Source organism: Bufo gargarizans, chromosome 1, assembly GCF_014858855.1.
Source record: "Bufo gargarizans isolate SCDJY-AF-19 chromosome 1, ASM1485885v1, whole genome shotgun sequence".
NCBI classification, from domain to species: domain Eukaryota; kingdom Metazoa; phylum Chordata; class Amphibia; order Anura; family Bufonidae; genus Bufo; species Bufo gargarizans.
In genome coordinates, this window is record NC_058080.1 from 50,906,029 (window position 1) to 50,929,771 (window position 23,743).

General features: G+C 50.5%; 1 protein-coding gene across 2 annotated transcripts in view; it reads left to right on the plus strand.

Moving 5' to 3' along the window:
• The window catches only part of ATRN (attractin), a 109,818-nt gene that overhangs the window by 29,814 nt on the left and 56,261 nt on the right, over window positions 1–23,743 (plus strand). For both annotated transcript variants that reach the window (XR_006390113.1, XM_044295406.1), the window contains exons 4-24: window positions 1,964–2,092; window positions 3,468–3,670; window positions 4,367–4,535; window positions 5,029–5,119; window positions 5,487–5,730; window positions 6,068–6,251; window positions 6,618–6,772; window positions 8,857–8,941; window positions 9,778–9,998; window positions 12,020–12,138; window positions 12,212–12,350; window positions 12,439–12,614; window positions 12,799–13,018; window positions 13,833–14,018; window positions 15,063–15,296; window positions 15,455–15,592; window positions 15,671–15,764; window positions 17,340–17,392; window positions 18,663–18,757; window positions 21,822–21,900; window positions 22,752–22,909. Coding sequence is in view for 1 of the 2 variants with exons in the window: in XM_044295406.1 (XP_044151341.1) it covers window positions 1,964–2,092; window positions 3,468–3,670; window positions 4,367–4,535; window positions 5,029–5,119; window positions 5,487–5,730; window positions 6,068–6,251; window positions 6,618–6,772; window positions 8,857–8,941; window positions 9,778–9,998; window positions 12,020–12,138; window positions 12,212–12,350; window positions 12,439–12,614; window positions 12,799–13,018; window positions 13,833–14,018; window positions 15,063–15,296; window positions 15,455–15,592; window positions 15,671–15,764; window positions 17,340–17,392; window positions 18,663–18,757; window positions 21,822–21,900; window positions 22,752–22,909 (3,172 nt within the window). In the remaining variant the exon portion in view is untranslated. The remainder of the gene's footprint in view (window positions 1–1,963; window positions 2,093–3,467; window positions 3,671–4,366; window positions 4,536–5,028; window positions 5,120–5,486; window positions 5,731–6,067; window positions 6,252–6,617; window positions 6,773–8,856; window positions 8,942–9,777; window positions 9,999–12,019; window positions 12,139–12,211; window positions 12,351–12,438; window positions 12,615–12,798; window positions 13,019–13,832; window positions 14,019–15,062; window positions 15,297–15,454; window positions 15,593–15,670; window positions 15,765–17,339; window positions 17,393–18,662; window positions 18,758–21,821; window positions 21,901–22,751; window positions 22,910–23,743) is intronic.

Here is a 23,743-nt window from a genome sequence, read left to right on the forward strand (position 1 = left end):
TCTTAACAGATTTGTGAAATGGATATTTACCCCTACAGGCGGGGTAATAACTGGGCGCGGGTGCCCAGCACGGTCAGGAGTTAGGAGCAGGGTGGGGGCTCCCTCTGTCCTCATCGGCCCCCGCAGGCTCCTCGGCCTGCCCTGACTGTACGCCGTAGACCTATGATCTAGGTCAGGGGTCAGCAACCTCCAGCACTCCAGGTTTTGTGAAACTACATCTCCCATCATGCACACTTGCTTATGGCTGCTCTCTAAACTCCCACACAAGTGGAAAGAGCATGCTGGGAGTTGTAGTTTCACAACAGCTGGAGTTCCGAAAGTTGCTGATCCCTGATCTAGGTGGTCTAAGGCTTCCTGTTCTGGATCAGTGGACTCCGCCCCGAACATGGGGGTCCCGTTCCCTGTCCTAGAGGACTGCCAGCTGCTCCAGTCATTCTCTATGGGACTCATCGAAGGCAGAGAAAGATTACAATCAATAATCATCTGTAAGTTAGAAAGAGATTATAATTTTAGGCCGAGGTGCCCGGCCCTGGTTCTCGCCGTCGCCCCCCCTTCCTGCGTAATCTGCTCTAATGACTGTCTGCATCCCGCTATAGCCATGTAATGAGCCCTTTCCGTGTAGTCTCAGCCATAACGAGCTGACATTGTAATAATACGTCGCCATGGTGATGAGATGCTCATTAGCGGGTGTAATATTGGCAGGCTACATGCGTGTACATGGCATGTGTTGTGCCGGTGACGTCCTGACACCCAGTAATAAGCCCGATCCATGGTCCTATATTTAACAGTCCTGCAAGTGTATAAGATACAAGTCATTCACGTCCCTGCTTGCTGTCAGCGAATGAAAAGGTGCTGCGTGCACAGATGTATGGTTCGTTACAGTGCTTCAGGAAACAGCATTTCCATTCACTGTCTGCAAGCAGTGGGCGATTTTAACACAGTGTATTACATCGCAGAGCTTTTCATTTTACCCACAAAAGCTTTTTAAAGGGGTTGTCCAGGATTTAACAAGATGTGATGGATCAGGGGTCTCGCACCCCGCACTCTTCTGACTGTTCGGCAGTAGCTCCAGCGCTGAGAGCAGTCACCGGAACCAGGAAGCTCTGTCATGTCGTGTACTGAACGGCGCTGGTCACCATTCACTTCAGTGGGAGCCGTTCAGCTGATCGGCAGGGTGTCAGACCTCACCTATCCGAAGGATGGATCATCAGTATTTAAATCCTGGAGAGGACCCCTTTAAGATATCCATAAACATGAAGAGTCCAGGGGAAGCTCCTCTATCTATACATGTCCTTTGCAGCGGCCACTACAGGAGAAACTCGGTATTGCACGCTGGCCACGTAATGTCCACTTGTTACACCCCAGTGGGGGCTGTCCTTCCCAAACAAGGGACGCCCAGTGTTAGGAGCTGGGAGCACCCTGTCAGGGACGAGGTAAGTCATTGTGTTCACTCCCTGAGCTTTCAGCCATTCCTTTAGAACTGCTCTGTCTTCCTGTACTTGCGTTGAGTGGACGTGACCCCGGCTGCCATCCATGTTTAAAGAGGTATTCCAGCGAGAAGCATTTATCTCCTATCCACTGCTTAGCGCTTAGCTGTTTCTATCAGTGCTAGCAGCAGTTGGAATACCTCTTTAATCAAAAGTGCCAGTCGGTATACTTACCATTTCTGACCCCCTTCCACACCAACCGGCCACGTCGGTATGACTTTGGTTGCAGCGATGACTTCTTGCGTGACCACTGCAGCCAGTCACTGGCCTCAGCAGTGTATAGGCATGAAAAAAAGATCGTTGGGGTGGTTCTGGAGCGGAGAAGGATCGGGATGGGGATGCTTTTTACACATGATCACAACCTCTCATCTATAGGGCGGCTTTATACTGAAAATAATGAACAATTCCAACGTTTTTGAATCATTTTTGTGGCTGATAATACATTACATATTTACAATTCTAATATTTATTTTCAGTGGACTTATTGTCCCGGAGAGCGAAGGCAACGAGACGGTCCCCGAAGTCTCCATTACTTCTAGATACGCCCTATTGCATTTCTTCAGCGACGCGGCCTACAACCTGACCGGCTTTAATATCAGCTACAGGTAGGAAGCTGTGACGACACTTCAGCGGAGGAGAGGTTCTGTCACTGTGTGCTGGTTTCCCATCTTCTTTCATCTATAACTTAGTCACAGGGTCGCCTAAGCTTGTCAGGGATGCACAGCCCCTGCTTGACGGCGTCCTGACCCTCCATCGGTTCTCTGCTGGACCCCTATAATAGGACTAATAGGGCAGCACTTGGCTTATTTACACACACCCTTCTCCTGAGTCTGGGGGCAGGAAACACTGACGTGTGCCCCCTTTTGGTGCAGCAGACTGACCTTGCATTGTGTTTTATGCCTCATTCTAGACCCTTGTTTGCCTCTGCGGTCAGTACATTTGTGCTCCTTCTGCCTTCCCTCCTAGCGATTCCTCTGGGTGTCGGCAGCATAGAGAATGCAGAGGAGGCGCTAATTCCTACACAGTCGGCAGATCCAGGTCTGCACAGCCTCCTGCCGTCTGTGCAGATTACATGGCTGATATGGTCACCGACAGCTGCAACAAAAAACACAAAACTAACTGGCTGAAAGATCCAGTAATGACACCGATCTGCCAGTACTGTCTCTTATAATGCCTATAGTCACACACCGGGGCTATGGCTATAGTAGAAGATGACTGACTGTGAGCTTTACAGCTGCCAGAGGGAGAAGAAGGCTGACTGGGTACTATATTTACAGCTGACATATAGGGAAGAAGAATGGCTGGGAACTTACAGGCTACTATATTTAAAAGTGTTTTCCAGGATTTTAGTCCTGATGACCTATCCCCTGGATAGAGCGAGACCTTCCCTTCAACCAGCTGATCAACCGGGGTGCCAGTTGTCGGACCCCCGTTGATTTGATATTGATGACCTATTCTGAGGATAGGTCTTCAATATTAAAATCCCAGAAAACCCCTTAAAACTACTACATGGGGAAAAAGATTGACTGGGTGTTTACAGGGTACTATATTTATAGCTTCTAGAGGGGGAAGAAGACTGACTAGGAACTTACTGGCTACTATATTTCCAGCTACCAGATGGGGAAGAACAGTGACTGGGAGATTACATAATGCTAGATTTACACAACCAGACGAGGAAGAAGACTGACTGGAACTTACTGGGTAATATGTGTACAACCGCCACATAGGGAGGACAAGTGACTGGGAGCTTACAGGGGATTGGATTTACTAGATCTAGGTTAGAAGTGATGCTGAAGGCTGGTAAAGAGAATGTAATATGTATTGGGTACAAAGAGTGCAGTGTAGTTTAAAACAGAGGGTTAAAGCCTTTGGAAACTTTATTTTTTTAATTTAATTTTTATGCGTTCCTGATTTTGTGGGGGTGACCCCCCTTGGATTGTGATCTCCCATTTAACCCTACAATATCCATTTACGTTCCAGCATAAACACGTGTCCCAACAACTGCTCAGGACGGGGGATCTGCATTCAGGGAAACGACAGCAGTGTGTACTGTGACTGCGCCGAGGAGTGGAAGGGAGAGTCCTGCCACATCCCCTACTGCAGGGACAACTGTGGCTACCCCGAGCGCGGAGACTGCAGCGTGAACGGCACCAAGAGCTGCGTGTGCAGCGACGGCTGGCAGGGTGAGGCACAGTAATCCTCGCTGAACCTCCCACAGCGGATTATCTCTTGGTACATTACTATGTATAAGGATTAGAGGTGTCTGCCTCAGGTCGCTGTCTGGCTGGAGATTTCCCTCTTGTATGGGGTTAGGAGCAAGGAGGATTATATGAGGAGATGCCTAAAGCCTGCCTGATATTGGGGCAAATTATTAAGCTTCCCGTTAAAAGGTGCGAAAAGCTCGTTCATCAGGTAGTCGTCGGTGCAGTCGCCTAAGTCCTTATTTGCTGGCAGCAGGTCATGAACACGCTGTGCTGCCGGCAAACATTGAGTCTCTAGGGTGACAAGCGACTGCATTAGCGGTCACTCCGCCCCATACTGTGGAGGAGATCGCTGCATGTAATAGCAGCAGTCTCCTCCACTGCTTTTTCCATTCACTTCCATAGGGCTTCTGAAAATGTCCCCGTGCACTGACTCGCCTGTGTGCGGAGCTGATGTAGAAGTAAATGGAGAGAGCCACGTGCGCACACCCACTGCCCTATTCTCAGCGGCCGAGACAGGGTGTGGGACCCCCATATATTGGACCATTCTGGCATATTGTGTGGTCAAACTTTTCCTGAGATGGGACTAGCCCTTTAAGGTCTCCGATCGCGGTGTCCTTAATGAGCTGAGTGCAGTAGTCCCAGTGTAATAGTTTATATTATTTTTTGCTTCTTCAGGTCCCGGCTGCTCCATCCCAGTCCCTGCCAACCAGTCCTTCTGGACCCGGGAGGAGTTCTCCGATCCTCAGCTGGGCAGAGCTTCCCACAAAGCACTGGTGCTGGATGATGTCATGTGGATCGTGGGCGGCTACGTGTTCGACCACTCCATCGACCAGATGGTTATGGCGTGAGAACCTGCATTTTTTAAAACATTTTATCACCTATCTAGAAACGACATACCTTGCAGTGGTCATTTCCTCCCATCTCTGCTTCCAGTCAGTGAATGTGAACAGTGTTTACATTCAGGGTCTGCAAAACCTCTCTTGACTTGTATTCACACAGGCTGGTAGTGTACCTTACGAGATAGCATGCTATGCACCCTAAATATATGTTATCTGCCTGTGTGAGCGCACCCTTAGCCTGCTCGCATCTGCAGCTTGTCACAGCGCAGACGGGTTCTTAGTCTCAAGTTTAAGACCAGAGACAATGGCTGCTGTGTGTAGAAGTACTGTTTTCCTTCAGTGACTGCAAGCAGAGATCTTAAATATGCTGAATATACAGAAAGTTGCAGAGGGTTTTATTACATAATGATTACCCTGGTGGAGGGGGGGGGATGTGCTTTGTGTGATTTAGGGAATGCTCTGCAGAGGTCGGCAGTAACTGGATTGTGTCTTGTGCAGGTATAACCTGGTCTCCCGCGAGTGGCTGAAGCTGAACAGCTCTGTCAACTCTGTCGTCATCCGCTACGGACACTCCCTGGCTTTATACAAGGTAACCTCCTCATGGTCTGTGGCTCCGCTGCCCCTGAGAAATCCCAGAATACGAGCATCGAGCAATGCACAAATATACATATTGCGGTCCTCACCCAGCTTTTCCAGTCTTCTGATTGGCACAGATGGGCTTCTGGCTGTATATGTTATATATGCGATCATTAGTTCCCCTTTCTCAATTTCTATTGTTTCTGATAATATTGTAGCTGCCTGCAGCCCCCACTAGAGGGAGCTGACTGAAAATGAATGTATGATCAATCTGTACGCAGTGAGCTCCCTCTAGTGGTGGCATCAGGCAGTGGGAATAGACAGAAGCTCAGAGTCATTGTATACATAGTGTACGACCCTTTCTCTCGCTTTCTTCCTAGGACAAGATGTACATGTATGGCGGCAAGCTAGACTTCACAGGGAACGTATCCAACGAGCTGTGGGTTTTCCATGTTCAGAACGAGTCCTGGGTCCAGCTCCTTCCGAATGCCAAAGAGCAGTATGCTGTGGTGGGGCACTCGGCTCACATCGTCACTCTGAAGGACGGCAGTACGGTCATGCTGGTGTTTTTTGGCCATTGCCCCCTCTATGGCTATATTAGCAGCATCCAGAGCTATAACTTGGGTGAGTGAGGAGCCCTCGTTATGTCCGCGGGATGGTGAAGTTGGAAGTTTGTCTGTGTTCAGAGGCCAAAAATCATGTTGTGACAGACTTGATGTCACAGCTGAGGGTTTGTTACAGTTGTATACAATACAATAAGTTATATGCTGGAAGGGTTACATGCCAGGGTTCTCTCAGATTCTGGCCCAGCTCGTGGAGATGGAGAAGTCCACCAGACATCTCTGCTAGGAAGCGCCATCCTGAGTGAAGATGCTTCTGTCCACTGTTCCCCGGGGGTGGAGGAATGAGACGGACATTCTTTATTTAGTGCATGTTTTAATTTACATCATGTTTTTTTTAGGTACTAATGTTTGGGACGTCGTTGAGACTCAGGGGGCATTAGTCCAGGGGGGATACGGCCACAGCACCGCTTATGATGAAAACACCCGATCCATCTATATCCACGGTGGATACAAAGCTTTCACCGCAAACAAAAATCGCCTAGCGGATGACCTGTACAAGTATGAGGTGGACACTCGCATGTGGTAGGTCCTGGGGCGGTGGAATCGGTCAGTGCCTGGTACATTGTGCATCACTGGGGTTTACTATGCAGCTCAAGAGCTCCCTCTGGTGGTAGAAATATGTAAGATCGAGTAGCGGCTAAATTCCAGCGTGGACAGCACTCCAGATGACTGGGAAAGTGGGTTCACATCTCCCAGGGGCATAAACGGGTAATCCAAATCTATAAGCAGATGGAGACAGCACTGCCAAGTGTAACCTTACTGATCCTTTAACACTAAATAGTGACGCTAGTAATGTGTCCCAGCAGTGACAGGGTTAAGTATGAGGGCTGATTTTCTGTGTCCTTACTTTTCATAATTTTTTTTTTTTTTATGTATTCTGTAATCCAGGAGAATCCTAAAAGACAGCAAGTTCTTCCGCTTCCTGCACTCGGCTGTGATTGTGAGCGGCACCATGCTGGTGTTTGGCGGGAACACCCACAACGACACATCCATGAGCTACGGAGCCAAGTGCTTCTCTAAGGACTTCATGGCGTATGACATAGGTGGGTGTGGGCACCAACCACTGCCCGTTATCAAACGCATAGAATTCCTCGAACTTGGTACAAAATAGTCAGGCTTATTGGACGGTACATAAAATGTCGCTGGGTAAAGGGGTTGTGCACTCGGCGCCAGTCCTGTGCTGATGTCCTGTTCCATGTGCATGGATTTCTGCAAGCCCCATTCAGATGAGTGGTATTGTGCAGCATGTGAGCATACTCTGAGCCCGGGGTTCAAAGGTAAAGGTGACTTAGGGGAAGGTCCAAGCTGAACACCAAATAAATGAGGAATGGGAATGCAAGGCCGAAATTCAACGGGTTTTCTAAGTTACGGAAGAATCTCCCCAGGGCCCCTAAATCTGCTAAAATAATAAATTAACTCATTCTAGTCCCCGTTGTTTCCAACGCTGCCTCGGGTCCTCACCTCTGGTTTCTGTGCCTGTAATTAACCCCTTTAACACTAGACCACTAATTAATTTACACCCGAGACCAGATCCTTAAACTTATTCATACCCCCGACCGGACCCCTAAACTATTTAGACCCCCGACCGGACCCCTAAACTATTTAGACCCCCGACCGGACCCCTAAACTATTTAGACCCCCGACCGGACCCCTAAACTATTTAGACCCCCGGCCGGACCCCTAAACTATTTAGACCCCCGGCCGGACCCCTAAACTTTTTCAGACCCCCGGCCGGACCCCTAAACTTTTCAGACCCCCGGCCGGACCCCTAAACTTTTTCAGACCCCCGGCCGGACCCCTAAACTTTTTCAGACCCCCGGCCGGACCCCTAAACTTTTTCAGACCCCCGGCCGGAACCCTAAACTTTTTCAGACCCCCGGCCGGAACCCTAAACTTTTTCAGACCCCCGGCCGGAACCCTAAACTTTTTCAGACCCCGGCCGGAACCCTAAACTTTTTCAGACCCCCGGCCGGAACCCTAAACTTTTTCAGACCCCCGGCCGAACCCTAAACTTTTTCAGACCCCCGGCCGGAACCCTAAACTTTTTCAGACCCCCGGCCGGAACCCTAAACTTTTCAGACCCCCGGCCGGAACCCTAAACTTTTTCAGACCCCCGGCCGGAACCCTAAACTTTTTCAGACCCCCGGCCGGAACCCTAAACTTTTTCAGACCCCCGGCCGGAACCCTAAACTTTTTCAGACCCCCGGCCGGAACCCTAAACTTTTTCAGACCCCCGGCCGGAACCCTAAACTTTTTCAGACCCCCGGCCGGAACCCTAAACTTTTTCAGACCCCCGGCCGGAACCCTAAACTTTTTCAGACCCCCGGCCGGAACCCTAAACTTTTTCAGACCCCCGGCCGGAACCCTAAACTTTTTCAGACCCCTAGATCATTCCCTTATACTATTTGATATTCTAAATTCTCAGACCAAGACCCCTAAACTCTGACCCCAGACACCTTAAACCTTTTAAAACCCGTACTCTTTCAGACCACAGACCAGACCCCTAAATGATTTCAGAGCTCATATATAACTCCTACAATCATTGAGATCCAAGTGCAGACCCCTTAACTCCCTTAGACCCAATCCCTGAACTTAATTCAGACACAGGACCAGCTATACCAGAGCCCACCCCCAAAGGCATCTGCCCACTAAACAACATGATTATGGTAAAATGTCGTCTTCTCCGTACATAATGTAAGTGAATAGCAATGTGCTGTCCTTTTCTGGGTAGTGTGTATCTGTGTGGCCCCTCTGCCACCGTCCCTGCAGTGTAGGTCCATCAGTACAGCACCATCCCCTAGTTCTATTACCAGGAGCGGTCACCGGTATCCTCTATGCTTACAAAGCACAGGAGCTGTGCCCGCTGTTAATGGCTGCAGACATAAAGCAGTCCGTTAACAGGTTTATTAGGATAGATCATCGATATCAGATTGGTGAGGATCCGACTCGTGGCAGAGGTGCCACAGTGCGCCAGAGGTAGCCCGGCTCCGTACGCTGCCAGCCAGGAAATGTGCTGCCTGCTTACTGTTCCTATGGCTGACTTTCTAGATTATCAGACGCCGGGGTAAAGGGACCTCACTGTATGGGTAGTTTACCTAATTTGACGTATGTTTTTTGTCCCTTTTAGCTTGCGATACCTGGCACCAGCTGCCATTTCCCACTCTGGGCTATGATGTCAATCGCTTCGGTCACACCGCCGTCCTGAAAAACGGGTAAAACTAGGAAAACTTAATGATCTGTTTCCCTGGCTTGCTTCTTCGCTCTTCTCACCCTACCTTGTTAGGATGATATACAGATAAGGGTCCATTCACACGACCGTATGTGTTTTGCAGCTCGCAGATTGCAGATCCTCAAAATACGGATACCAGCCGTGTGCGTTCCGCATTTTGCGCAATGTACACAGCCAGCTGTCCGCATCTTTTGCCGCCTTATTGAAATGAATGGTTCCATATCTGTTCCTCAGAATTGTGGAATGGATGCAGACTCATAAATGCGGTCGTGTGAATGTACCCTAACGGTTTGGTGCGTTCCAGCATCCATCAAGAGCCAGAGGCCGCAACAATGAGAGATTCTGGATATGAACCAGATTGCTATCCACATGGACACCTACAGCCCACATCACTGCGCTAGTGACAAGTGTATGTGTACATATGATGGGGTCTGTTCCTTTGGCTCAACACTGCCCCCTGTTGTCATCAGACTCTCTGTGGTGCAGCCTCATGCTTTACACCTGTAACTTCATGCAATCAGATCTTAGCATCGAAGTAAGGCATTAAAAACGGATCCCCTATTGTGGTGTACTGCAGGGCCTGCTTAATACTGCAGTATTCCTGCTGATTGCTACGTGATCCTGCAGTATGAGAGGATTATTAATCATTATCAGCAATCTGTTGGTAGGTTACTGTCAGTACTGACCTCTGGTGGACATCCAGGGTAGGGCAGGTTCAGTGGAGGACCCTGTGTTCTCATTGATTCCTTGTGAGTGAAGTCCATTAATAAATGTGATTTTTCACCTTTTAGATTAATTCAGTTTTTGTCTTTTTTCCAGCACAATGTTTGTATTTGGCGGCTTCAACAGCCTCCTGCTCAGCGACATCCTGATGTACACCTCCAAGAGCTGCGAGGCTTTTACATCGAACACGTCATGTGTGGAGGCAGGACCCGGAGTCCGGTGTGTCTGGGACAGCGAAGCCTCTCGGTGCTTGTCCTGGGAAGAGGCTACACCAAAGCAGCAAAATGAGACCGTCCTCACATGTCCTGCAGTCATGTGTAAGACTTCCATACAGTTCATTCAGGCTTCCCCCTCCACGTATGTTCCTGTCATCCCCCTCCACGTATGTTACTGTCATCCCCCTCCACGTATGTTACTGTCATCCCCCTCCTTCATCTATGTTCCTGTCATTCCCCCTCCACCACGTATGTTCCTGTCATTCCCCCTCCACCACGTATGTTCCTGTCGTTCCCCCCCCTCCACCACGTATGTTCCTGTCGTTCCCCCCCCTCCGCCACGTATGTTCCTGTCGTTCCCCCCCCTCCGCCACGTATGTTCCTGTCGTTCCCCCCCCCTCCGCCACGTATGTTCCTGTTGTTCCCCCCCCTCCGCCACGTATGTTACTGTCATCCCCCCCTCCGCCACGTATGTTACTGTCATCCCCCCCTTCGCCACGTATGTTACTGTCATTCCCCCCCCTCCGCCACGTATGTTACTGTCATTCCCCCCCCCTGCCATGTCCAGTCCTGTCATTCCCCCCCCCCTGCCATGTCCAGTCCTGTCATTCCCCCCCCCCCTGCCATGTCCAGTCCTGTCATTCCCCCCCCCCCTGCCATGTCCAGTCCTGTCATTCCCCCCCCCCCTGCCATGTCCAGTCCTGTCATTCCCCCCTCCGCCACGTACAGTCCTGTCATTCCCCCCTCCGCCACGTACAGTCCTGTCATTCCCCCCTCCGCCACGTACAGTCCTGTCATTCCCCCCTCCGCCACGTACAGTCCTGTCATTCCCCCCTCCGCCACGTACAGTCCTGTCATTCCCCCCTCCGCCACGTACAGTCCTGTCATTCCCCCCTCCGCCACGTACAGTCCTGTCATTCCCCCCTCCGCCACGTACAGTCCTGTCATTCCCCCCTCCGCCACGTACAGTCCTGTCATTCCCCCCTCCGCCACGTACAGTCCTGTCATTCCCCCCTCCGCCACGTACAGTCCTGTCATTCCCCCCTCCGCCACGTACAGTCCTGTCATTCCCCCCTCCGCCACGTACAGTCCTGTCATTTCCCCCCCCTCCGCCACGTACAGTCCTGTCGTGTCCCCCTCCTCCCGCTCCATCTGTGCTTCTATTAGTGCTCCTCCGCCACGTGCAGTCCTGTCAGTCCTCCTCCATGTACAGCAGTCAGTCCTCTCTTTCCACCACGTACGGCCCTTTCTAGTCGGTCCTCTTTCTTTCCACCACGCACGGCCCTTTCTGGTCCTCTCTCTCTTTCCACCACGCACGGCCCTTTCTGGTCCTCTCTCTCTTTCCACCACGCACGGCCCTTTCTGGTCCTCTCTCTCTTTCCACCACGCACGGCCCTTTCTGGTCCTCTCTCTCTTTCCACCACGCACGGCCCTTTCTGGTCCTCTCTCTCTTTCCACCACGCACGGCCCTTTCTGGTCCTCTCTCTCTTTCCACCACGCACGGCCCTTTCTGGTCCTCTCTCTCTTTCCACCACGCACGGCCCTTTCTGGTCCTCTCTCTCTTTCCACCACGCACGGCCCTTTCTGGTCCTCTCTCTCTTTCCACCACGCACGGCCCTTTCTGGTCCTCTCTCTCTTTCCACCACGCACGGCCCTTTCTGGTCCTCTCCCTCTTTCCACCACGCACGGCCCTTTCTGGTCCTCTCTCTCTTTCCACCACGCACGGCCCTTTCTGGTCCTCTCCCTCTTTCCACCACGCACGGCCCTTTCTGGTCCTCTCTCTCTTTCCACCACGCACGGCCCTTTCTGGTCCTCTCTCTCTTTCCACCACGCACGGCCCTTTCTGGTCCTCTCTCTCTTTCCACCACGCACGGCCCTTTCTGGTCCTCTCTCTCTTTCCACCACGCACGGCCCTTTCTGGTCCTCTCTCTCTTTCCACCACGCATGGCCCTTTCTGGTCCTCTCTCTCTTTCCACCACGCACGGCCCTTTCTGGTCCTCTCTCTCTTTCCACCACGCACGGCCCTTTCTGGTCCTCTCTGTTGAATATAAACCTGTCCGGCGTCAGTAATACCGTTGTTGATGACAATGTACATAGTAATCTTTTTATTGTATGTGTGACAGATTTGGAGGGCGACAGCCGGTGCGATCAGTACACGGACTGCTTCAGCTGCTCGGTGAACTCCAATGGCTGCCGGTGGTGTAACGACCAGTGTATATCCCTCCTCCAGAACTGCAGCCAGGTCAGTGATCGCCCCCGCTGCGCCCATGTCACCATAACATGTGCTACATACTCAGTATATGTTCTGTTTCCAGGGAGCGATCACATCACATGAGCACTGCCCCAAGAGTAACCACGGGTTTTACTGCAGCAAGAAGACGAGCTGTAAGAGCTGCGCCGTGGACCAGAACTGCCAGTGGGAATCTCGGAACCAGGAGTGTATGGGGCTGCCAGGTAAAATACAGGCCGCAGGCTTGAGACTGTGACTGCATAGACTGGATGACTTCACCTTGTCAAACCCTCACTATATAAATATTCCCAGAAAACATCTGTGGGGCCTCCTGGCATCTGGTGGAAAGCTCCTGCCTGAAAATCACCAGCACCAAGGACAACTATGACTTCTCCAAGCAGGCGTGTCGGCAGCACAACGCGATGCTGGCGTCCCTCACCACCCCCAAGAAGGTGGAGTTCGTGGTGAAGCAGCTGCAGAACATGCAGGTAACGCTCGATTGCTGTGTTCTCCCAGAACAAGGATTTCTTCTGTTCCCATTCCTCACTGGTTGCATGTTTGCTTTCAGTGGCAGCAAGCAGAGATGTTGGTAATGGTGAAAAACGGAACCATTAAATATGTAAGAAAGTTGCAGAAAACCCTCCAACCTAATCTAGAACTGTTTTCCCACAGACAAAGAGCGAGCTCACCCCTTGGGTCGGCCTCCGAAAGCTAAATGCTTCTTACTGGTGCTGGGAGGACATGTCGCCCTTCACTAACACCACGCTGCAGTGGCAAGCAGGGGAGCCCAGCGGTGTCGGCTTCTGCGGCTACCTGGCCGAACCTTCCACAGCGGGCCTAAAAACGGCAACCTGTATCCACCAGATAAATGGCAGCGTCTGTGAAAGACCAGGTATGTGTAAGAGCTGTTAGTCCTTCCATGTCTGGTCCGTGGTGCTGGGTCACATTTATTAAGACTGGTGGATCCGGCGAAGTTATGAACAAGCACCGACCTCTATATAACTTTGGCGCATCTGGCGCCAGTTCTAAATGTAACACGGCTTAAGAAACAGGCATAGATATTGGTAAATGAGACGGCCCTGTCGACCAGTCCCCTTTCCCACGCCATGCCCACAATTTTAAACCTGGCGTGAGTGGGGAGAAGTAGCAGATAGTGGAGCAACTAACTGTTGCGCCGCCAGCTGCGCCTGAAATACACCTAATATAGGCGTATTTCAGTATGACCCCCATTATGTGCACAGGAAACAAGTACACTGGGGTATGTTTGCTGTGACTGGTGCCAACATGACTGGTATACAGGGACTGTTGCAAGCTTAAAGATTAACTGTGCCTGCTTCCTGAATAATGGGTTTACTGTGACTGGCATCTGCATGATGGTTTTACTTGGACTGGTACCTGCCGGACACATTCACCATGACTGGCGCTGCATGATAGATTTCCTATGACTAGCTCCTGCGTACTATGACTGCCACCTGAAGGACACTTTCACTATCACTGGCTCCGGCAGGACACATTTACTATGACTGGCACCTGAAGGGTGTATTCACTATAACTGGCGCCTGGGGGGGCACTAACTGGGACTGGCGCCTGCACTGTTACAAGTAGTCAGGTATGCGGAGTTTGTATTTGGGGGCTCTGTTGGCTGTTCGATGTTTAGTATTATTGCATATACCTCATTAATGGCGTTATTACCTCTCCTTGTACAGCCAATCACAGTGCCAAGCAGTGCCGCACCCCGTGTGCCTCCAGGACGCAGTGTTCGGAGTGCACCAGCGCCAGCTCCGAGTGTATGTGGTGCAGTAACATGAAGCAGTGTGTGGACTCCAACGCCTATGTGGCCTCCTTCCCATTCGGGCAGTGTATGGAGTGGTATACCATGAGCAACTGTCCACGTACGTACGCCATCTTTACCACACTGTTGCGGTAACATTTTATTTTGTTGTCAGTATTGCCGCCTTTACTAATGAGCTTTTGGTTTGGGGTTGAGCTGGTGATTTAGGGTTGTTTCCGTGGACCCCTCATCCTCCACGTACCACATAGATGGTGAGTGAGCTCTCTATGAAGTCTGTCTGCAGCTTCCAAATATAATTTGGTGTGCCAGTTCCTTATGATCTCTGCTTGCTTTTGGTGAGTGGAAACACTTGTTATTGCCATAGGATGAAGTCTGGTTGCTGCTCAGAGCTAACTGCAGTTGTATGTTATCTAAACTGCCACCTGTGAGTGAAACCGGGTACTTCTATTCAATGACAGTAAGCAGAGATCTTAATGCAGAGACATTATATTAGGAGGGTACAGTTTTATTTTTCCAATGGTAAGAGTTTTCTATGGGCCTATCTTTTTGGGGGTCTGAGGGCAGTGAAGGGGGCACAACATACTAAAGATGTATTTTTTTGCTCTGAAAATAAGTGGTAAAGGGTGCAGGGGGGGGCCCCCCGAGAGCATGGAGAAGAGGGGGGGGGCCCCGAGAGCATGGAGAAGGGGGGGGGGGGGCCCGAGAGCATGGAGAAGAGGGGGGGGGCCGAGAGCATGGAGAAGAGGGGGGGGGCCGAGAGCATGGAGAAGAGGGGGGGGCGGGGCCGAGAGCATGGAGAAGAGGGGGGGGTGGGGCCGAGAGCATGGAGAAGGGGGGGGGGGCCGAGAGCATGGAGAAGAGGGAGGGGGGGGGCCGAGAGCATGGAGAAGAGGGGGGGGAGGGGCCGAGAGCATGGAGAAGAGGGGGGGGAGGGGCCGAGAGCATGGAGAAGAGGGGGGGGGGGGCCGAGAGCATGGAGAAGAGGGGGGGGGGCCGAGAGCATGGAGAAGAGGGGGGGGGGCCGAGAGCATGGAGAAGAGGGGGGGGGGAAGGGCTCAGTTTTGCTATGATTATTATTATTAATCTGTTTATGTTACTGTACATTTGGGTTTCCGTGACCTCTCGTCTTTTCATGGCCCCACAGCTGAGAACTGCTCCGGATATCGTACGTGTGCCCAGTGTCTGGAGCAGCCCGGCTGCGGCTGGTGTACGGACCCCAGTAACACAGGGAAGGGGCAGTGTATGGAGGCCTCATATCAGGGGCCAATGAAACTGCCAAACGCTTCAGCGGGTGCAAAGGCAAACTCTGAGCCGGTCCTGGATGTCACCCTGTGCCCTGCCAATAACAGCTACAACTGGTCCTTCATCCATTGTCCAGGTACAGACACACCTGCACCAGAGGCGGCACTACACACATACACCCCCATCATGTCCTACATGTCACAGGGTACATGTGACAAATGCTGGGAAACTATAACTCCCAGCATGCCCTGACAGCCTGAGGCTTACCTGTGATGTCTGTGATTATGTTTGCAGCCTGCCAGTGTAACGGACACAGCAAGTGCATCAATGAAAGTATCTGCGAGAAGTGCCAAGACCTGACCACCGGCAAGAACTGCGACACCTGCATCTCCGGCTACTACGGCGACCCCACCAACGGGGGATCCTGTCAGCGTACGTAGCACCCTGTCCCCGTCACATGACTGCTGACCGTCCTGTGGCTCCGGTCTAATATGTCACGTCTATCAACAGCCTGCAAATGTAACGGACACGCATCCATGTGCAACACGAACAGCGGCAAGTGCTTCTGTACCACCAAGGGGATCAAAGGAGAAGAGTGTCAGCTGTAAGTCCACGGATCTCCACCCCCCCAAATCCTGACACATTATGATGAGTTCTAGTATGTTTTTTTTTAAATCAGTTTTCAAGACTTATGCCAGTGAATGAGAACATGTCCTGGTACTGCTTACATAGGCATAGAGCAGAGTTTCTCAAGTGGCGGACCATGATCCAAATCTGCGCCACACTTGTCCGCATTCAGCTGTCCTCTGGACCTATATACACTTCGATACAGTGGTGACGCAGTGGGCCGTCCGCTCCCTGCATCACCAGTCCCCTGCTGTCCGCAGGTGCAATGTAGAGATGGCGCAGACACCACAGCCCTGGGCGGATCAGTTAATCTACACTCTGTTCATCGGGGGGATGTGGGGTAGGTGGGTATTTAAACGAGGCACTTGAGAGGGCATAAATCCCGTGAGGGGGCATGACATCTGTCAGGGGGGTATAACTCTGAGGGGGGCAAAACTCCTGTGTGGGCAGGCACTAATGGGGGCACTATTACAGTGTGGGCAGGCACTAATGGGGGCACTATTAGTGTGGGCAGGCACCAATGGGGGCACTATTAGTGTGGGCAGGCACTAATGGGGGCACAATTACTGTGTGGGCAGGCACTAATGGGGGCACTATTACAGTGTGGGCAGGCACTAATGGGGGCACTATTACAGTGTGGGCAGGCACTAATGGGGCACTATTACAGTGTGGGCAGGCACTAATGGGGGCACTATTACAGTGTGGGCGGGCACCAATGGGGGCACTATTACTGTGTGGGCAGGCACCAATGGGGGCACTATTACTGTGTGGGCAGGCACTAATGGGGGCACTATTACGGTGTGGGCAGGCACTAATGGGGGCACTATTACGGTGTGGGCAGGCACTAATGGGGGCACTATTACAGTGTGGGCAGGCACTAATGGGGGCACTATTACAGTGTGGGCAGGCACTAATGGGGCACTATTACAGTGTGGGCAGGCACTAATGGGGGCACTATTACAGTGTGGGCAGGCACTAATGGGGGCACTATTACTGTGTGGGCAGGCACTAATGGGGGCACTATTACAGTGTGGGCAGGCACTAATGGGGGCACTATTACTGTGTGGGCAGGCACTAATGGGGGCACTATTACTGTGTGGGCAGGCACCAATGGGGGCACTATTACTGTGTGGGCAGGCACCAATGGGGGCACTATTACAGTGTGTATGTCATGGGATTAGGTGGGTTAAATAAAAACGAAACAAACCCTGCTTCTATTGGCGTTGTCCCTCCTTATGTTTTTGGGGTTCGGACCGTCACCCTACAGCAGACCTAGGTATGTGGACCTTTACAAAAAGTAATCAAGTGCCCCTTTATATAGAGCTTGTTCCAAGGAGGAATTTATAGTGCATGGCACCAAGCAGCCATATGAGCAGCTCATTTTCAGTGTCTATAGTTTCCATTGACTGACAGCAATCAGGGGTCTTGAAACTGAACAGTTGAAATACAAACTATATTAGAAGGTTTCAGAACTAGATGTGTAAAGTGTTTAGTTGCCACGGATTCAGTGTAAAATGTATGATATGCTTTTTCTTGTGTCTTTTATTTGTAGGTGCGAAGTCGAAAATCGCTATCAAGGAAACCCCCTGAAAGGAACGTGTTACTGTGAGTATGGTCTGGGGTGCAGTACACTTGGGGGTGACAACTGCCTTAGCGCTCATCCACATGACCATATGTATTTTGCGGCCTGCAAAACACAGATCTGCAAAAAATACGGATGACGTCCTTGTGCATCCTGTATTTTGCAGAACGGAACAGCTGGCCCCTAATAGAACAGTCCTATCCTTGTCCGTAATGTGGACAATAATAGGACGTTTTATTTTTTTTGTGGAACAGAAATACGGACATGCAGACATATGGAAACGGAATGCACACAGAGAAACTTTTTTTTTTTTTTACGACGATGGAACTGCTTGCCGGAATCCTCTGCCGCAAGTGTGAAAGTGCCCCTATCCCAATGCATTCTGAATGGAGAGCAATCCGTTCAGGATGCATCAGGATGTTTTCAGTTCAGTATTTTTGCCTTTTAAGGGCGGAGGAAATACCGCAGCATGCTACGGTTTTATCTCCGGCCCAAAAAACTGAACACTTGCCTGAATACATTATTATTATTTTTTTTATAGGAATGTATTAGTGCATTCAAATTGCTGCATTGACTGATCCGGTTTCCCGATCTGCGTATGCGCAGACCTTTTAAAAGTGTGAAAAAAATAAATACCGGATCAGTTTTGCCTGATGACACCGGAAAAACTGATCCAGTATTGCAATGCATTTTTCTGACTGATCAGGCATCTTTCAGACTGATCAGGATCCTGATCAGTCTTACAAATGCCATCAGTTGACATACGTTTTGCCGGATCCAGTAGGCAGTTCCGGCAACGGGATAGCTTGCCGGATCACTCTGCCGCAAGTGTGAAAGTAGCCTTAGGGCCCATTCACACGTCCGTGTGTGTTTTGTTGATCCGCAAAACACGGACATCGGAGATGTGCGTTCCGCATTTTGCGTACCGCACATCGCTGGCACTTAATCGAAAATGCCTATTAGAATAGGACATGTTATATTTTTTTCGGGAACGGAATTGCGGACCAGGAAGTGTGGATCCGCAATTCCGAATCTGGGCAGCCCCATAGAAATGAATTTGTGGAACGAAATTGCGGACGTGTGAATGGACACTTAGTTGTCTTATGTTGTAAGCAGTGACACCTGCAGGCTGAGTGAGGGCACTGCATGCATCAGAAATAAGAAGGGATTGTTCTTAACAAAAAAAAAAAAAAACATATGTCAAAGAAACCTTTATTTTTAATGCATCAGTCTGAGGATTATCCGCATTTCCCTGCATATATAATAATCTTCTCGTGCGCTTCCCTTGTGCAGACACCCTGCTGATTGACTATCAGTTCACCTTCAGCCTGTCCCAGGAGGACGACCGGTACTACACGGCCATCAACTTTGTGGCCACTCCTGAGGAGGTAAGTGTGTACCCGGGGGCAGGGCTGTGGCATGATTTCAGGGATTTACCCACCATGGAGGCCGAGTTACCCCAGTGTGAAATGTGAAAGCAGTGAAGGTGACGTCGTAGCTGAGGAGACATTCTGCATCGCTGTAGTTCGGTGTAGAAGTCTGACTTCAAGGGGTTGTCCTAAGATTGCAGCTTATTAATGATGGGTGATGCCTATCTGATTTGTGGGGGTCCCACTGCTGAGACCCCCAGTGATCTCACTGTATGAGTGGAGTGGATGTGGAGGACACGCTCCATTTATAGTCGGTGGAGTTGCTGAAGAGCAGCAGCGCCCGCTCCGTTCATACCGGGGGACCCCTGGTCTTATCGGCGGTGATCCCAGCGGTCAGGTTCCCACCTTCCGGACACCATCTAGTGCAGGGATCAGCAAGTTGTGAAACTACTTCTCCCATCATGCACACCTGGCTGTTCTCTAAACTCCCACAGAAGTGAAATGAGCATGCTGGGCGTTGTAGTTTCCCAACAGCTGGAGTGATCCCTGATCTAGTGGATCCATCTTATTTTTTTTTTTTTATGAGGAATTTTCTAATTGTTTGGTAGATTATCAGATGCCGGATTAGAGGAACTTGATTATAAATTGAGTAAGCTTTGTGTATATGAGCCACATCGTGAGAGATTTTGCAGACGGCATATACATTGAGGGATCTGCGGGTAGTTGGATAGGACTCGGCACAAGGGCGTATCTGTAGGGGGTGCAGAGGAAGGGTGCCTCCCCCACATAAGAGGGCACCGGTATTATGTATGGCACATGGTAGGCAGGAGAGTCTATAGAGATTGCGCACTGACCTGGCACGGCCCTTGTAATTGCACATTTTGGCCTGTAGAGGCTGCCGGTAGCTCCCCCGGAGCGCCCCCTCAGTTGCTGGAGGACACCCCTGGATTGAGCCGTGTATTGGTGGCTCCTCTGCTTTCGCTATAAACGTTCTGCTTTTTTTTTTTTTTTTTTTTCTGCTAATTGTGTTCAACTGAATCCGAGGCTAAAAATGTCTGCCGCTGTCTAAAAATACGTTGTGAAGCCGCGCTGCTACCGCCTGAGATGGATTCAGGGTACAGGGAGCATAAATACCAATGCCGGGTGACCATACGCCTTCCTTACAGACATGGCCACCATTCTGCCTGTCACAGCAGCACAGAGAATGGAAGCATTTCCCTATCGTGGGACTTCAGACTTCTATTCCTTAGCGCTTCGTTTGGAAGTTTCTAAGTGCAGATTGTGCTTGCTGTGGTCTCAATGCCTCTCACTGGGGAACGCTCCCATTTAAAGGGACAGTACACTGGTGGACGATAAGAGCTGGGTCCCCGCCAGTTTCCAGTCACAGGAAGAATAGCAGTCAATCACTCCCCAGTCATCAGGTTTCCTCCTCTGGATGTGAACAAGAATGTTTGCGTTTACTGACAGCAAGCAGAGCTCCTGAAAATTTTAAGGAATTAAGACAAAGATGGTTGCAGACATTTGACTCTCTAATACTACTAGAGCGATGATCTGCAGGACACGGCTTCCGGTGCAGTGACCCCGGGGCGAGCGCTATTGTCTAGGAAGCGGAGTGTTTTTTCTATAGACGCCGGGAATATTCCATGTGCGGAGGAAGCGTGTCCTCGTGGTCTGAGCCACAACCTGTAAGTGGCCACTGATCAGACACTACTCCCGCCAGATAGCCTACAGGGTACTAATACCCTCTCCTAAAGGGGTTCTCCCATCATTATTGTAAAGATCGAAAGTCAGACATCATATAGGACATGACGACCTCTAACAAAGCCAGAACCAGCCCTGGACCTCACATGGGTCCAGTCATTACTCTGATACATTACCTTCAGCCTGACAGCTTGGGTGTGTCCTTTCTGCTGCAGTTCTCTCCCTGTAAGGCCCCCTTCACACAGGTGTCACGGGTGAGGGCTGGATGCGTTCGGGGTACATTGCAGGAAACCCCCGCGTGAGTGTGCACGCAATTTCAGTCAGTTTTGTCTGCTGTTTGCACACGCGTGAGAAAAAACTAAATGTGGTACCCAGACCCGAACCCGAAATTCTTCACTGAAGTTCAGGTTTGGGTTCGGTGTTGTGTAGATTTTATTATTTTCCCGGCTGCGCGATCAAGTGGATGGGGTGAGTTAATTTTTATTTATTTTTTTAACCCTCAATGCGCATTATGCTATGCTTTCTGTATTAAGAATGCTGTTAATGGGGTCCGGGGTTGCTCATCACTATAGTCTCCTAGCAACCATGCGTGAAAATCGCACCGCATTTGCTTGCGATTTTCACGCAGCCCCATTCTCTTCTATGGGGCCTGCGTTGTGTGAAAAACGCAGAATATAGAACCTGCTGCAATTTTCACACAACGCACAAGTGATGCGTGAAAATCACCGCTCGTGTGCACAGCCCCATAGAAGTGAATGGGTCCGGATTCAGTCCGGGTGCAATGCGTTCACCTCACGCATTGCAAACGTTGTGTGCCCGTGGCCATGTTGCGGCCCATGTGCACTCGGCATCACGGATGTGGACCCATTCACTTGAATGGGTCCGCAGTCACGGAGATGCGGAACAGGAGCACAGATCGGAAGCACTCCGTGGTTCTGTCCGTGCCTCCGCACTAATAGAACTTGTTCTATTTTTTTTGCGGTGCGATGGATCACAAACTCATTCAAGTTGAGTGGGTCTCGATCTGTCCTGGCCGCCGCACGGACTTTGCCCACGCATCGGGGACCGCAAATTGCAGCCCCCAATGCACGGAACGGATGCACAACGTTCACGGACGTAGCTTCTAACAGAACTTACCGCTGATGGCAGTTGAAGATGTAAACTGAGCGTGTGCGACCACCTCAGTGAGGTAGAGAAATAAGGGGAAGAACAAACAGCAGGTGGCGCTATACAGATAGATTTTAGTGAATAACTCTGACTATGCAACATTTTTAGTAACATGCAATTACAGAAGTATTCAGATCCAGGTTCTGGTGTGAAAAATGCAGACTATGTGACACAGCCCCTCTCATTTATAATTATTTTTTGCTCTTCCTTGCAGCAAAATAGAGACCTGGACATGTTCATCAATGCATCTAAGAACTTCAACCTGAATATAACGTGGGCACCAAGCTTTGCAGGTAACCTAGGCTCCGGCCAACTTCTCCACAGCACTGCACTCTCTATTGTTTTCTATGGGACAGGTTACCAGTGAGTTCTGCAGAGCATCTCGCATATCGCCATTTTAGGGAACGATCATTGGATATCGCAGAGAAGAGCTTTGGGAATTATGGGAATTGCCTGCAGTTGTGGTTTAAGTGCAAATCCAGTGCAGTTTCCTGTCGCCGTGTACCCCTTGCCTTAAAGTGCACCTCCTACTTTCAACATCAATTCCTATTTAGTCCTTTTTGTAGTGATCAGAGCTCCAAATCTGTTTCACACACAACCATATAGTTACTTAGTAGAACTCCCGCTGCTGCCACTAGAGGGAGCTCACTGCGTACATGTATACATGGACCTGTATGCACAGAGCTCCCCCTAGTGGGCGCTTCAGGCAGCCACATTTTTAACTTGTACTCTCGTGATGCAGGGGATTTTGTGCGCTCTCAGTTAACCTGTTCAGAATAAATATTTCTCACAGCTGATGTTTTGTTACAATTGTTTGCAGTCTAGAATAGTCCTCTATGATGTGCGAGGCTCTCTCCGGTCCTGATGTCCTATAGCAGGGTGTGAGTGGAGATAGAAGCCCGGACTCCAGTCTGCTTAGCCTATAGAGGAATGTCTAGACTGGATGCAATTGTAACAAGCCCTCAGCTGTGACAAGTATTAGGGCTAGGTTAGATTAGGGGTTGATCAGAAGGGTATAAGTCATCAGTAGTAAAAGGGAGAATGAATGTCCCTATTAGTGGCGAGCAAGCAGAGATCTTGAAGATGGTGCCTGTTAGAAGGTTCATGCTCCTATGATAAGTCCTTGTGTGGCCCCTTCTTGCAGCCGGCACCCAGGCGGGAGAGGAGATCCCCATCATCTCCAGGACCAACGTCAAGGAATGTAAAGACACTTTCTCCAATGAGAAGTTTGACTTCCACAACAATCCGAACATCACCTTCTTCGTCTACGTCAGCAACTTCACCTGGCCCATAAAGATACAGGTAGGTGTCAGTGGTGGGTGGCCACACCTGTGGTACGAGGACTGTGGCGGCTGCTGTTGTCATGGTTACATTTTGGTGGTCATGCTGACTCTGTCATTGTGATGCTGGCTGTTGTTGTCATGGTGACGCGGTCATGGTGATGCTGTCACTGTCATGGTTACAGTTTGGTTGTCACGGTGACGCTGTGGTTGTCGCAGATCCATTTTGGTTGTTACGGTGACAGTGTGGTGGTTGCTGTCTGTTGCTTTTTACACTGGCTGTCACGGTCATGGCGGCGTTGTGGCTGTCGCAGTCTCGTTTTCACCTGACCCGAGTAGTCTGGATTACCGCTTGCTTTTGTCGCTGTACTAATGATTGTTGTGATCAGAAAGTTCTCTGTGAAATGGGCGGAGCTGTAAGACGTTGCCGCTGACAACCTTTTGTCGCCGGTCAGGGTTGTCAGTCAGGCGCCGGACTTGTATGTGTTAAGGATCCTTCAGCTTTTCCACTTTAATCCCTCGATGTGTAATGAAGAATCACAGCGGGGGTCAGATCCTCCAGACATGGGGCCACGCTCGGCGACGCCCCCCCTGACACCTTTCCTCTCGTTTCACAGCCTGACGAGCGCTGCTGCTGCTGTAAGCCTCTGTTTTTAGAAACAAGCTCATGCTGTCTCCGGCTTCCAGCGTTCTTAAAGGACCCGCGCCTTCTATCATGGTTAGTTTTTAAAGGGACGAGCCACGAACCCCCTTCAATCCTATGGGTGACGGAGCAGCAGCTCTGGTTTAGTGTCAGCGCTTCTTTACAGCATTTCCCCACACAGCAGGTGGGAGTTTAATTTCCGCAGCATTTTCA